The 15,120-nt window shown below is 49.0% G+C and overlaps 1 protein-coding gene across 1 annotated transcript; it reads left to right on the top strand.

The window, feature by feature from the left end:
• The first annotated feature begins 278 nt into the window (after nucleotides 1-278).
• Nucleotides 279-13,318, top strand: C1RL (complement C1r subcomponent like). The gene is given in 7 exon segments (XM_047739954.1): nucleotides 279-349; nucleotides 351-410; nucleotides 975-1,203; nucleotides 7,164-7,353; nucleotides 8,839-8,934; nucleotides 9,073-9,147; nucleotides 10,721-13,318. Coding segments are annotated over 7 exon segments (1,473 nt in total). The 5' UTR covers nucleotides 279-299; the 3' UTR covers nucleotides 11,494-13,318.
• Nucleotides 13,319-15,120: the final 1,802 nt, after the last annotated feature.

Raw genomic sequence — 15,120 nt, 5'->3', positions numbered from 1 at the left:
AAGGACCCACCCCTACCGTGTGATACATGCATGAGGGAAAAATCAGCTGTGAACAGTACAATACAGTCATGACTTGGTGCCTTCCCTGTCCCCTGGTACTTTCTGAAGGCAAATGGGATTGGGGAGGTGTTTTTCCTCTAAATTGTGGCGAGCAAACTATTCCTGAAACAGACAGCAGGTGGCGCTCAACCCAGAGAATTAGGAAAAGGGAACTGTGGACAATTACTTAACTCATTTCCAGTAACTTCTCCCTCCTCCCCCAGCAGGGCCTTCCCCAGCCCCACCTCCCGTTCCCTGGCATGGGCCACGTCCTGCTGCTGGTCCCAGATGTCCAGTTCCAGATGCCTGGTCTCGGAGTGGGGAAATGACCACTGGAGAAGGCCCCACTCCACAAGCTGCCCGGGCAAGCTGTGAGTGTGCCCACGGAACGCCCTGGAGGAGAGGACAATGGCGGGAGAGGGGAAGGTGGGACCCAGGAACCTGCGTACCCACACACACACCCGCACTGCACGCGTACACACATACACACACACACACAGAACCAGTCCCTGCCAGAGGAACTGGAAAGTTGCCTGTAGCCACCAGCAGCCTTCCCTGGAGTTGGTCAGACTCCCTGGTCCAAGCCAGGAGAACGACCGTATTTAAATTCCCCTCCCTCCCACCACCACGGCTTCCCCAGGTCCCAGGGTGGGACTGGGACTTGCCAAAGCAGAAAGCAGCCCCCTGCTTTGATTGAGACTGTCCAGGGACATGAGCAATGATGGGAAACTCACAGTCCACCCTCCAGCTGGCTGGGAGGCTGCAGGAATTGGGGTGAGGGACCCTAAGGGAGGAGCCAGCAGGTGCCCAGGCCTCAAGGGCAGAGCCTTTGCAGGGCCTCTCTATTTCCCAGCTTCACCTGCCCCTGCCCCTCATATTTCCACAGGCCTCAGGTCATATGCGTGTGGCCATAGCTCACTCTCACCCCCTCACAGGTGGTGGCTACTCCTCTGGGGAGTCCTCCAGGCTTGCTCCACGCAGGGCTCCGTGCTCTTGGCCCAGCAGCTACCCCAGCAGCTGACATCGCCCGGGTATCCAGAGCCCTATCTCAGAGGCCAAGAGAGCACCACTGACATCAAGGCTCCAGAGGGCTTTGCCGTGAGGCTTGTGTTCCAGGACTTCGACCTGGAGCCATCCCAGGACTGTGAGCAGGACTCTGTCACAGTGAGCTGCAGTGGGGATCCTGAAGGGACTCTGGGGAGGGAGGCTCCTGGCCTGGAGCCCGGAGGCAGGGGAACGTGGCTGTGCCCTGAATGGCAAAGGATGGATGAAGAGCCTAAGTCAGGGCCACAGGCGGCTTAGCTGGGAGGCTGGGGTCTCACCCCAGCCGCTGACTTACACCAGCAGCACTGGCTGCACCCAGGCTACCGTCTGGGTTCCACAGAGCAAGGCAGAGGGCAGCGGGGCAGTCTCTGCCTTTGGAAGTCATTCGGAGGGACACACACACATACTGCAAAACCCTGGTGTCAAAGAGCAAGGACTCACACATCAGTCAGTAAAGACCCACCAAGTGTCTGTGGAGTGCAGGCTCTGTCTGATCGGGAAGCTGGGCCTAAGTAATAGCGAAAGCTTAGGTGACTGTTCAAGTTGCAGGATAGGGACCCTTTAAAAACAGCACTTTGCATTATCTTTTGGGTTAAATTTCCTTCATAGCAAAATAACCCATGCACAGAGTTCTTGGAAAAAATGAGTATACGACAAGACTTATGATGAAAACAGCAGTCTCCAGCCTTCTTCCCAGCCCCAGTGCCTCTCCCAGTGGCAGCGCCTGCGAAGCCCGGAGCTGCTCCATCTGGCATTTGCTTCTATGTATATAAATAACTGCTTATTGTGTTACTTTTTTGCATCTGATCACTTAATTTCCAACTCTAGAAGATGAGGACTCTCTACCTCTCTTAGATCTTCAGTGCTCTTCCCCACCCCATCCCCCCAAGCTAGCATTATTAGCATTTTTAGTTATTTATATTATCATGACTTTAAAATACTCCCTTTTTTTTAAGATTTTTTAAAATTATTTATTTGACAGACAGAGATGACAAGTAGACAGAGAGGCAGGCTGAGAGAGAGGGGAAGCAGGATCCCTGCTGAGCAGAGACCCGCAATGCGGGGCTCGATCCCACAACCCTGAGATCATTACCCGAGCTGAAGGCAGAGGCTTAACTCATTGAGCCACCCAAGCGCCCCTAAAATACTCCCTTCTGAGCACATGGTGTACAGTAATTATATGTCCTTCTTTCTCTGGCTTTTGGGTCTCCCGGGAATCAGTAATCACATGGAGTTTTTTGGATTTTCTGTTTTTGTTTTGATTTTTAGTTTGCTTAGTTCTGTCTGTAACTAAGCTCCCCAGACTCTTAGCCAGGACAGTAAATCTCCTCTTGACGGAATCAACTACAAATCTCAGTCGCTTGGTCCTGCTTTGTATTGGTGACATCCCACCTGAAGATCTTGTGATGATTTATCTCCTCAGTCTGAGTTCCTTGCTCTCCAGAGCCTCATGCGTTCTGGAAATCCCCTTCTCCCTCCTTCTGGGCATTTCCTGTACCTGTCTTGTGCTGGAACCGAAGCCCGTACCATTCTCTTTCCCGGTTTAGGCCCTCATTTTGGAGGAATACATTGCCCTCCAGAAAGAGCGTGAGGGAGTAAATTGTAAAGGATCTCACATATCCCTGAGTGCCTTGGTTCGACTGTCACAGTTGGTAGATAGTGAATTTGGGACACAGTCTGGGTTATAAGCCATTTTCTCTCAGAATTTTGATGATACGATCTGCTTGCTCTAGTGTTGTTAAACCTGGTACAAGTATGATTCCTGGTCCTTTGTTTTTTCTCTTTAGAATTTTTGGAACGTTTTCCTTATTGTCAGTATTCTAAGTTTCCATTGTGATGTGCCTTGACGCGAGTCTTTTTGTCCTCGTTGTATACAGGTTTTTTTTTAATCTAGAGACTTTTTTCAAGATTTTATTTATTTATTTGAGAGAGAGAAAGAGTAAGCATGGGGGCGGGGGTGGAATCAGAGGGAGAGGTAGACTCCTTGCTGAGCAGGGAGACCCATGAGGGACTCGATCCTGGGACTCCAGGATCATGACCTGAACTGAAGGCAGATGATTCACCCACTGAGCTACCCAGGCATCCCCAGCCTAGAGACTTTTTAAATCTAGTCCTCAACTCTGGGAATGTACTTGTATTTTTTTTTTTAGGCTTCTGAGCCTATGTCTATTTATTTTTATCTTTATTTTTTATTTTATTTTACTGAAGTGTAGTTGACATACTATGTTCTCTTAGTTTCAATTGTGCAACATATTGAAAACACAATTCTATACATTGCTCAGTGCTTATCCAGATGAGTGTAGTCACCATCTGCCACCATACAATGTTATTATAATATTATTGATTATATTACTTATGCTGTACTTTTCTTCCCCTCACTTACTCATTTTTTTAAGTTTTTATTTAAATTCAGGTTAGGGGCGCCTGGGTGGCTCAGTGGGTTAAAGCCTCTGCCTTCAGCTCAGGTCATGATCCCAGATCCTGGGATCGAGCCCCACATCGGGCTCTCTGCTCAGTAGGGAGCCTGCTTCCCCGCTCTCTCTCTGCCTGCCTCTCTGCCTACTTGTGATCTCTGTCAAATAAATAAATAAAATCTTTAAAATAAATAAATAAATAAATAAATAAATTCAGGTTAGCTAACAGACAGTGTCACATTAGTTTCAGGTGTGATTCAGCACTTCCATACAACCCCTATTTCACGCATTTCCCCCACCCACCGCTCTTGTATTATTTTCTAAGTAAGTTCCAGATGTCTGCTTTATTTTCTCTTTCTATAGAAAGAGAAAGTAAATTTAGCTGTTGTAAATTCCGGACTGATTCTCCAGTTTTGTTACTCCATTCTGTTCTGTTTTCCATCTCTTTTTGTTCCACTTTCTGGGAGGTTTCCTCATTTTAAATACCAACTTTTTTTTTAAGATTTTATTTATTTATTTGACAGAGAGAAATCACAAGTAGGCAGAGAAGCAGGCAGAGAGAGGGGGGAAAGCAGTCTCCCCGCTGAGCAGAGAGCCTGATGCGGGGCTCAATCCCAGGACCCTAAGATCATGACCCGAGCCGAAGGCAGAGGCTTTAATCCACTGAGCCACAGAGGCACCCCTAAATACCAACTTTTTAAAAGATTTTATTCATTTATTTGAGAGAGAGCACAAACAGGGGGAGGGACAGAGGCAGAGGGAGAAGCAGGCTCCCCACTGAGCAGGGAGCCCATCATGGGGCTCCATCCCAGGATCCCAGGATCATGACCTAAGCCGGAGGCAGCCTCTTAACTGAGCCACCCATGCACCCCTTAAATATGAACTTTTTATTAAATTTTTTCTGCCAATGTATTTTTTCATGTCTAAAAGCTCATTCTTATCTTCTCAAGGTACCTTCATATAGAATAGAGTTCTTGTTTCATGAAGCCAATAGCCTTCCCTCTACAGGGATTATTTTTAAATGTTTCTTCTGTTCCTTGTATTATCTCTTCTTCATCCAGGTTCCCTTTTATTGTTCATTTGTTTCGATCTCTGCTTATCGCGTTAGAAACTTCCCTACAATGTCTGAGAATCCTTGGCTGTCCATTGTCATATTTAAGAGTGAAACACTCAGGGCGCCTGGGTGGCTCAGTGGGTTAAAGCCTCTGCCTTCCGTTCAGGTCATGATCCCAGGGTACTGGGATCAAGCCCCACATGGGGCTCTCTGCTCAGCGGGGAGCCTGCTTCCTCCTCTCTCTGCCTGCCTCTCTGCCTACTTGTGATCTCTGTCTGTCAAATAAATAAAATCTTAAAAAAAAAAAAAGTGGAACACTCAGCTGGCCCTGGATGCTGTGTGTGAATATCTAAAATTTGTGAAGAGACCGGTTTGACAACAGAGTTCTCAACAAGGTGACCTATTATTTGTGCTGTAGGGGGACCTCCCAAACACTAGCTTGCTGAAGTATTTTCTTTAGCAACAGCCCATCTCCAATCAGAATCCTCTGGGCTCCTGCTCAGGGTGGCCAATGTTCTGGCCAGCAAGCAGAGGAAGGAACCCCATTATCTGATACGTAGACTTTTACTGAAGCCCTCTGTTTTCCACACTGGTCTTCATCTCCCCTGTCGAGTGTGCTGGGGGACCCCAAGTCCCATGTGTCTAGCTCACACTCGGGTCTTATGCCGGGGTGAGTGGGATGCACAGGGTGGGCAAAGGGACCTAGAGTTCTGAGGTCTCCCCACGTCGGCATTCATTCCATCAGTCCTTCTTTCATCCTCATCCTCGGGGCTGCCTCATTACCCCAGCTTCTGAAACTTTCCCAAGTTCTGTGGTGAGAGACTGCTTGCTTTATGTTGGCTTCCACCTTCAAAGACCTGTTGCTGTTTGTGCATCTCTGTCCCGTCTTCCAAAACCTTGACATCCCTCCTCTGCTGTCACGCCCTCTCACTTTCTTGCCCTGAGTCACGTCCCTTTGCTGTCGTGTTGGTGGGATTTGAGGTGGGAAAGGAGATAAATGCATGTGTTTACTGCTTCAGATTTTACTGGAAGTCGGGACTGTATTTAATTCAGCCTGTGTCTGTTGAGCACCTGCCATGACCCCTGCTCTTCTCAGTCGTGGACAGTTTCCATCTTGGCCCGATGCTCCCCGGTCACAGAGGGAGTTCAAGCTCAGGAAGAGGATTCTTCCCTCCTCTACGCTTCCAGAGCAAATCGCACAGACTCTACGAATGCAGAACTTAAGAACCTGGAGCCCAGTTCGGTTCTTGCTTGTCCGTGTGCTCCGCCGGCCTGCGGGCCGCTCAGTAGCAGATCTGTGTGTTCTTCATGTCTGTACCACCAGCACCGAGCACAGTGTCTCACACATAGAACATAATCAATACCCGGTGAATGAACGAACGAATGAACGAACAAATGAAATCCAAGCTTCTGTACTACTTTGCTAGTTAGACTCCCAAGTTGTTTTAGTCAACAACTCACAGGGAAAGGTATGAAGAAAACTGGAGCATTTAACAACCAAGTCTGTCCGTGAAGGACAGTTTCCCGGGGGAACATGCTTCTCCCCCAAGAGGTAGGTCTCTTAAATAGGGACATTAGATGCGGGGATGTCCTCAGGAAAGAAAAGTATTGGGACGTGCCTGAGCCAGACATTCCAGGTGATGGAAAACTTTTCTTTGTGCCAACTTCCCCCCAGTTACTATGGTCACAGAGACAGACATGAGCTGGAGGGAGCCTTAAAGGAATTTGAGATCTGGGGAGAACAAGAGAACAAATAGGGTATGTAGGTTAATATGAAGGTCAGAAATCAGGTGCACTGACCAGTGAGCTGTGTGCCCGGAGAAGAGATGCGGTGTGAAGCATGGGCTATGGAACTCCTTCCAAGGGGCTCTTGCTCGGGTTGGGGAATCCACATAAAAGGATTTGAGCAGGGGTCAGGCAGTCAGAAGGAACAGAAGTGGAGAAAACCAGCTTCAAGGATATACTGAAGCAACATAGCCAGGGAACACACACTGTGTACATTTTGTCTGTAGATTTCACAGCTTGGGGGGTTTCCCTTACAGTTTCTGGGGTAAGAGGAGGAACATTCCAAAAGAAGGAGAACTGGAAAGGCTAGGAACCCAAGGGGGCTCAGTCTTGGCATAGTCTTATTGCTTCACGGATGTTGGCCACAGGACATTATTCGGACAAGTGGAAGGCAATGAGGGTGGAGGAGGTGAGAAGAGAAGGACTTAGGTTGCGTATTTGTCAGTTCAAGGCTGTGGTCCTCTAGGTACTATATACTCTAGGAGCATCAAAGGGTCAGCAGTAAGCAAAATAGATGTGGTTCGTGCCTTCTTAGAATCTATAATCCAGCAGACTGTTTGGAGAAACCCTAGAATTCCCAAGGAGCTTCTTGAAAGTAGGTAACCAGGGTGAGCTTTATGAGATACTTATGGTAGGCTAAAGAAATAGGCTAGGTATCTGGTCATGGATAAAAGAAATCTGGGGACCAGTAAGGGGACAAGATGCAACTTGAGGAAAGCTCCCCAAGGAACAGCTTCTGAACCCCAGAGGTGTGCAGACCTTCTAGAACATGTGACCCTGTGGTACACGTTCACCCCCACACCCACCTGCCCACCCTCCCTTTTCAGATCACAGCCAGCGGGATGGATCCAAGCCGGTTCTGTGGGCAGCAGGGCTCCATGCTGGGCAGCCCTCCTGGTCAGAGGGAGTTTGTATCCCCAGGAAACCGATTGCAGCTGACTTTCCGGGCCCCTGCCTCCTCTCAGGACAGGACCACTGACCTCCACAAGGGCTTCCTAGCCCTCTACCAAGCTGTGAGTGAGTGTCCCTTGTGGGTGTGCAGCCTCTGCTGGGGGCCATGGCCCCTGGGGTCCTGAAGGGACACATGGAAGCTTGAGTGGCCCCTCCCCACCCAGCTGTGCCCCCGCTGCTGAGCAGCCCAATTAAAAGGGTAACCGTGGCTCAGCAGTTGTTTCCATGCGGATTCTAGGCCAAATGCTTGCAGATCATCTCCTCTTTCAAGAGGAGCCAAAAGTCCAGATTTTTAAGTGAAGTTCTGGATTTTCAAATGGGAACTCAGATTTTTTTTTTTTTTTTACAAAATAATGCATGTACATGACAAATTTTAAAAAATAATAATATCATATGGTAATAGAGTAAGAAGTAAGTCTTCCTCTCATCTCTGGCCCTTAGTCCCTGGCTACCCTGTCCAGAAACAACTCTGTTGCCCATTTCCTGGGTACGTTTCCAAAGACACTCTGTGCCATTCAAATATACTTATTGTTGTGCGGCAGGGAGGGAGGGGCATGCATAATATTCACGATGTCTTAAATCTGGCATTTTTCACTCAATAATATGTCTTTCTTTTAAAGATTTTATATATTTATTTGAGAGAAAGTGAGAGCAAGTGAAAGAGAGAGAGAGCACAAGCAGGGTGAGGGGACAGAGAGAGAGGGAGAGGGAGAAGCAAATTCCGGGCTGAGCAGGGAGTCCAACTCAGGACTCGATCCCGGGATTGTGGGATCATGACCTGAGCCAAAGGCAGCACTTAACTGACTGAACCACTCAGGCGTCCCTCAGTAATATGTCTTAATGAGCATCCCATATTCATGTGATTAGAAGTGCCCAATTCTTTTTAAGGACCCTATAGTATTCCTTTGATTGATGTGTATACTGTATTTAACCAGTCCTCCATTGATACTGGGCTGCCACAAGACAGTCCTGCCATGGGTATCCCTGCATATATGTCTTTGAGCCTGTGTATGAGGCTAAATTCTTAGAAATGGGGGTGCCTGGGTGGCTCAGTCGTTAAGCTTCTGCCTTCGCTCAGGTCATGATCCCAGGGTCCTGGGATCAAGCCCCGAATCAGGCTCCCTGCTAGGTGGGAAGCCTGCTTCTCCCCCTCCACTCCCCCTGCTTGTGTTCCCTCTCTTGCTGTCCCTCTCTCTGTCAAATAAATAAAAATCTTTAAAAAATGAATAAATAAATTCTTAGAAATGGAAATGTTAGGTGAAAAATCATTTGCAATTTAAGTTTTGGCATGGCTACATTTCCTCCCAAAGAGGTTTCACTAACATGTACTGGCTAGCCATGTATGAAAATGCCCATTTCCCCATTTTCCCCATACCCTATTTATCACAGTTGTTCTCTTTTTTTTTTTTTTTATCATTGATGATCTGATCAGTGGAAACTAGTTCAAGTGTTCTAAATGAAAAACTGTGCAAGTCACTAAATATGGTCCCCGGCCAGAATCAGTCCCTGGGCTGCCAGTTCGGGGTCCTCCTGACCACTGGTTTCCTACAGGAGTGAACCACAGTCTGCCCATCAGTGCACCGGAGGACAACCCCTCCCAGATCCAGAACCACTGCCGGGAGCCCTATTATCAGGCAGTGCCAGCAGGTGAGTCCCTGCCGGCTTGGGAAACTGGCTCCTAGTTGCCTCACTCCCACCAAGAAGCCAGAGGTGCTCTGGGCACCTAGCACCCCCACCTCCCAATTCTGAACCTATTTCTCTGCCTCCCCTCATTTCACTCCTCAGGGACACTCACCTGCCCACCCCAGTTCCCCTGGAAGAAGACACAAGATAGAGAGGAGCTTCCTCACTGTGTACCTGGTGAGTAATGACCTCCAGAGCCAACCCTCTGGCCCCTTCCTGCAGAAACCTCAGCTGTACCTGGGGCCCGTGGGAGTGGGACACAGAGGGTTAAAGGAAAGCCTTAGGGTAGAGAGGGAGAGATGAAGGCAGAAGGTGGAGAAGAAGAAGGGACCAAGAAGGCCCAGAAAAGGAGAGGGAAAAGTCTTGTCCCTTATTCAGAATCAAGAGATAACTGAGAAAGTACAAGCATAGATGAAGTCCATCACAGGGGACAGTAAAGGAGAAGAGGGATAGAACAGTAGAAAGAAGAGAAACCGGTCTCTTGGGATAGTCTGCTTTAAGGATACGCAGACAAGCTCTCTGTCCCCAAAATACCTCCCTACCTACATGCCACAGTGCCAGGAAATTTGCCATGCTCTTAAGACTTTTTATTAAGATAGAAGTTATGTAATGTAAAATTCACCATCTTAACCGCCTTGAAGTGTACCATGCGGTGATTTTTAGTATATTCACAAGGTTGAGCCAAATTACCGCTAATTCCAGAACAGTCCCATCACCCCAAAAAGAAGCCCAGTACCTCGGACTCTCCCCTCCCCCACCCCCTGGCAACCACTAACCTACTTTCTGTCTCTGCGGATTTGCCTCTTCTGATCATTTTCTATAAAGGGAATCAGGCAGCACGTGGCCTTTTGTGTCTGGCTTCTTTTGTTCAGCCTGTTTTCAAGGCTCACCCATGTTGTAGCACATGTAAGGATTCCATTCCTTTCCACGGATGTACCTTAATCCATCCTCTTGTTCATCCATTCATCCATTGAAGGACATTTGGGTTGTTTCTACTTTTTGCCTTTTAGGGATAAGGCCGCTATGACCATTCGTTACGAGTTTCCATGTGGACATGTTTTCTGTTCTCTTGGGTGTGTCCCCGCAAGTGGAATTGCTAGGTCACCTTCCACCTGCTGGTTTAACTTTTGGGGGACTTGCCAGGCTGTTTTCTGCTGGTGCTGCATCCTTTTACATTCCCACCAGCAAGATACAAGTGTTCAAGTTGACTGTTTTTGAAATCCATTTTTTTTCTTTTTGAGTCAAAGATCACCTTTCTAACTCGATCTGAATGAACTTCTCAGATCTCGCTCCTGACCGTCAGAAAGCTCTCGGGCCAGGCTGGTGCAGTGTTCGGGGAGTGGGCTGGAGAGTAGGTGATGCTGGGAGATGTCCACGATGGAGGAAGGACACAGACAAACTGCTTGCTGCATGATTTTGCTGGGGATGGCCCCACCAGAGTCTGAAGAAGTGGCCCTCAAATGTCTGAGGGATGGGGGACACAGGGCAAGGGGACCAAGAGCACACTTCTCAGTGATGTGTCGGCCTGTCTGATCACTGTATTGTGTACTTAAAACTAACATAAGCTGTGTGTTCATGATGCTGGAATTAATATTTTTAAATCCTATTACTAAGGTAAAATAAGAGAGTTCTTTTTTAAAAAGAAAGTGTCCAGGAAGCGGGGAGGAGAGCGCTTCTCGGAAGCAGGTCTGTAACAAATGCTCCTTGATGCAGCTGCTGATGTCACCTGTACGTGTCTCTTCTCTCCCAGTCTGTGGCCGGCCAGTCACCCCCATCGCCCAGAACCAGGAAGCCCTGGGTTCCTCCAAGGCCAAGCCCGGCAACTTCCCCTGGCAAGCTTTCACCAACATCTACGGCCGCGGGGGCGGGGCCCTGCTGGGCGACAGGTGGATCCTCACGGCGGCCCACACCATCTATCCCAAGGACGGCGTCTTCATCGGGAGGAACCGGAGCGTGGACGTGTTCCTGGGCCACACGAGCATTGACGAGATGCTGCGGCTGGGGAGCCACCCCGTGCGCCGCGTGGTGGTACATCCGGACTACCGGCCGCGGGAGTCCCACAACTTCAACGGCGACATCGCACTCCTGGAGCTGCAGCGGAGCGTGCCACTGGGCCCCGGCCTGCTCCCGGTCTGCCTGCCCAAGCGCAAGGCCCTCTACCGCAGTGGGGTGTGGGGCTTGGTCAGCGGGTTCGGCGTGGACAGGGGCTGGTTAACCACCGAGCTGAAATACACAAGCCTGCCCGTGGCCCCGCGGGCTGCCTGCAGGGCCTGGCTCCAAGAGAGGCGGAGGTCTGAGCTGTTTTCAGCCAACATGTTCTGTGCAGGGGACGAGACGAGGCAGCAGAGTGTCTGCCAGGGGGACAGCGGTGGCGTCTTTGTGGTGTGGGATGAGCATGCCCATCGCTGGGTGGCCACGGGCATCGTCTCCTGGGGCGTGGGCTGTGGCAAGGGCTATGGCTTCTACACCAAAGTGCTCAACTACCTGGACTGGATCAAGGCAGTGATGGATGGGAAGGACTGAGCCAGGGGGCGCTTGAGCAGGGACACTCAGCTGGGAACCGCCCCTGTCCCCCAGGAGAGGGTGAGGAGGGAGGACCCAGCTCAGGGATGGGGATGGGAGCAGGGAATCCCTATTCTAGTGACTGTTGCCCTGTCCCGGCTGGGAGAGAACTCCTCCTCCTTCCCAGTGCCTCCTCCTTCTCCTCCTCTACCTTCCTTCCAGGGAAGCACTGGACCCTCAGCCAGTTTCCCTTTAAACCTCATCTCCTGCAGATATGGCTTCTTCTGTGCTCTCCTGGGAGACTGTCACCTTCTCATCCCCCAGTTCAAATGGGGTATGGGGGAAGTGGTTTTAATTGCTTTCATTTCTGAGACAGTTCCAAGCCCCTCTAGTTGGCCTTCACACTTTCAAGCTATTGGTTTCACCACCACCAAATCTCCTAGCTGCAATTCTAGTAAATAGCCCATTTAGGCTTCCATGTTCTGTGTACCAGACGCTTCCCAGGTTATTTCATTGACTCCTCACAGCAAGTTTGCCATGGAGGTGTTATTACCCACATTTCACAAATGAGGAAACTGAAGCCCAGGGACATAAAGTGTCTTTCCCAAAACCCACAGCTGGGACAGAACTGCCAAGGCCATGTGCTTTCCAGGACACTGCACTACCTTGCAATTGTCCTCAAGACCTACTGTGCTTCCCCTTCCCAATCCCCACATCCTCAAAGGTCCTCCCTGGGAATTCCTGCTTCAGTGAAGATGACAACAACTGGCTCACACTTTCCTGCTGGCCCCATCCGCTAGACCCCAAGCTGAGCCCAGCACTGGGCTGGATGGTGGGGCTGATGCCCCCCAGCACTGCTGGACACCCAGGTCTGGGCTCCACCTGAGAAGACCAGCTCTATAATACTTAATAAGGTCTTGAGGTGATTTACCGTGAAAGACACAAGTCCAATACGATTGTTCAAATGGAAATAGAAAATTAATACCATAAAACAGAAGAGAGCAAATTTGGTAGCATTGAAGGTCAAGTCAGCTACCTGTTTAACGGTTAAGTTGATCTTTGAAAAACAGCAGGATTTAAAGTTATACATACATGCATTTTACTTTGATTTTTCTAAACCATTTTTAAACCTAAGTATAAAAGAGTATTAAAAACACCCAAAGGGGCGCCTGGGTGGCTCAGTCAGTTAAGTTTCTGACTTTTGGTTTAGGCTCAGGTCGTGATCTCAGGGATGTGGGATTGAGCCCCCTCTAGGGCTCTGCGATCAGTGTGGAGTCAGCCTGGGATTCTCTCCCTCTGCTCCTCCCACTTGTGATTGTTCTCTCTTTTTCTCTCTCTCTAAAATAAAATAAATAAATCTTGGGGGACATGGATGTTTTGGTAGGTTAAGCATCTGCCTTCGGCTCTGGTCATGATTCTGGTATCCTGGGATACCATGATTCTGGTATCCTGAGTCGAGCTCCCTCCTTGTGGGGGAACCTGCTTCTCCTTCTCCCTCTGCCTGCTGCTCTCCCTGCTTGTACTCTCTCTCTCTCTCTCTCTCTGTGTCAAATAAATAAATAATAAATAAATAAAATCTTTTAAATAAATAATTAAGAACACCTTAAAATACTGATGAGAAGTTGTTTTAGGTGGTATAATTTTGGCTGTTTTTTCCCCTATTCTTCTGTAGTTGCTAAAGTTTGCTAAATTTTATTTAATGAGCATGTATTCATTTTATTTTGTTTTTCTTATCGAAAAAATGATGTTTCTCCCTGCCAAGGCAAAAAGTGTATACCTATATGGCGCTGTATGGATCTAGATGTCTAGATCTATCCACATAAGGTTACCTACCTACCATTACTTTAAGAGAGAAACTTTTTTTCCCCAGAACCAAAACCTGAGAGGAATAAACAGTAAAATAGACAATGTCTTTGATACTGGTCTTTAAACCAGTGCAGGAGTAATCTTCATATGGCTCTTTCTTCTTTCTGTCCTTGGTGTAAGTCAAGGGTATATACAACAAATGTGCAAGTAAAGGTTCCTTTGAGTGGCCAGGCAGAGGGGAGGCAGGACTGGGACCGAGCTGACGAAGCCCAGGTTTGTCACTTGCAGCCGTGTCGTATCGTACGAGGACAGAACTCAGAATCCCTGCAATGGACAGGAGAACTCCAGCTAAGAATTACCTTGTTGGACCACTTGCTCCTTACCTGTGATCTCTGCCATTCTGCCCCCACTATGAGCCCGAGACACGCATGCACACACCCAGTGCTGTCAAAATGCTAATATACAATTTTCTAGACAAGATTCCCCTTCTTGGGATGCCTGGGTGACTCAGTCGGTTAATTGTCTGCCTTCAGCTCAAGTCATGACCCTGGGGTCCTGGGATCAAGTCCCACATCAGGCTCCTTGCTCAGTGGGGAGCCTGATTCTCCCTCTGCGTCCAACCCCCCAGGCTTGTGAGCTCGCTCTCGCTCTCTCTCTCTCTCTGACAAATAAACAGAATCTTTAAAAAAAAAAAAATCCTTTTTTTCTCATCTCCTCATCAAGTCCTTATCCTTCTCCATCTTTTTTTCTTTTCTGACCTGCCAAGGTCATGGGTCATGTCAGGAATTATGTCCTGGATCAGCCCTGCCATCAGATTCCTTCCTCAGCTCGGACATACAGGCCTGCTGGAGGGACCCCCCACACCTTGGTTGACTTGGTATCTTACTGCACCTGCTCTCTCCCCACATTCAGAGCAGACTTGGTCACTGCCTCATGGTGAACGCCCCACCTTTGTGAGTCCTTGCAATCCATTGCTTGGGTAGTGCCTGGCCTATTAAACAGGTAGGCCATACATGGAGGGATGAATGGGTGGGTGGGTGGAGGGAAGGAGGAATTAATCTATTTGGAGGAACAAGCAGGACAGACTACAAAGGCCTACAACGCGGAGGCCAGCTCTGCCTGAGCCTCCCTCTGGAATCCATCGCCACACGGTAATTGAGCCATGAGGAATTAAGGAAGAAAGGCTTCCAGAGAGAGCAGACTTTATGAATTGGGAGACTCTGGCTTGGGGCACAGGAGGCACCCTCCCAGAGCCCTGGCTTTCTCTCAGAAAAGACCAAGTCACTGTGGGTCCACAGCCATATTGTCTGCCTAGCCCTGGCCAGCCATGACACTAAAGGTTTCAAACACTTGACCAGATGCGGAGAAGAAGAGGATGTCTCTACCCTCATTCAGCTTCCCTTGCCTCTCTAAGAGCCAAGTTCACTGGCAGGTCTGAGTTCACTGAAGTGAGGAGGAAGGGTCTTAACACAGACCCAAGTCCTGCTGTAGCTTTCACCCTGACATAGGAATCCATGTTCCATGTTTAGGGTCATTCATGGGGAAAGTAGGCTGGGCCCCCAGTGCAACCAGACTCCGTTCTCTTCTGTCTGCTCCTGCCATGCACTCTCTGCCCTTGGTTCCTGTCACACTACCCTGGGCATTAAAACCCATTCCTGGGTGACCAAGGGCAGGAAGAACCAGGTTAGTGGAACAGGGCACTGCAGAAAAGAGAGTCCCCTCCTCAACTGCGATTTCCATTGTCTTTGGCATCAGAACCCCATAAAGACAGCAGCAGTCCCGGAAGAAAGGGAGAATACAGATCAGATTTAGAAGCCAGTAAGTCTGGGCTTCCTACCAAAG

This window comes from Lutra lutra, chromosome 8, assembly GCF_902655055.1.
Source record: "Lutra lutra chromosome 8, mLutLut1.2, whole genome shotgun sequence".
In the NCBI taxonomy this organism is placed as follows: domain Eukaryota; kingdom Metazoa; phylum Chordata; class Mammalia; order Carnivora; family Mustelidae; genus Lutra; species Lutra lutra.
Note: the sequence above shows the minus strand (reverse complement) of the source record. Positions and strands in the feature narration are given on the sequence as shown.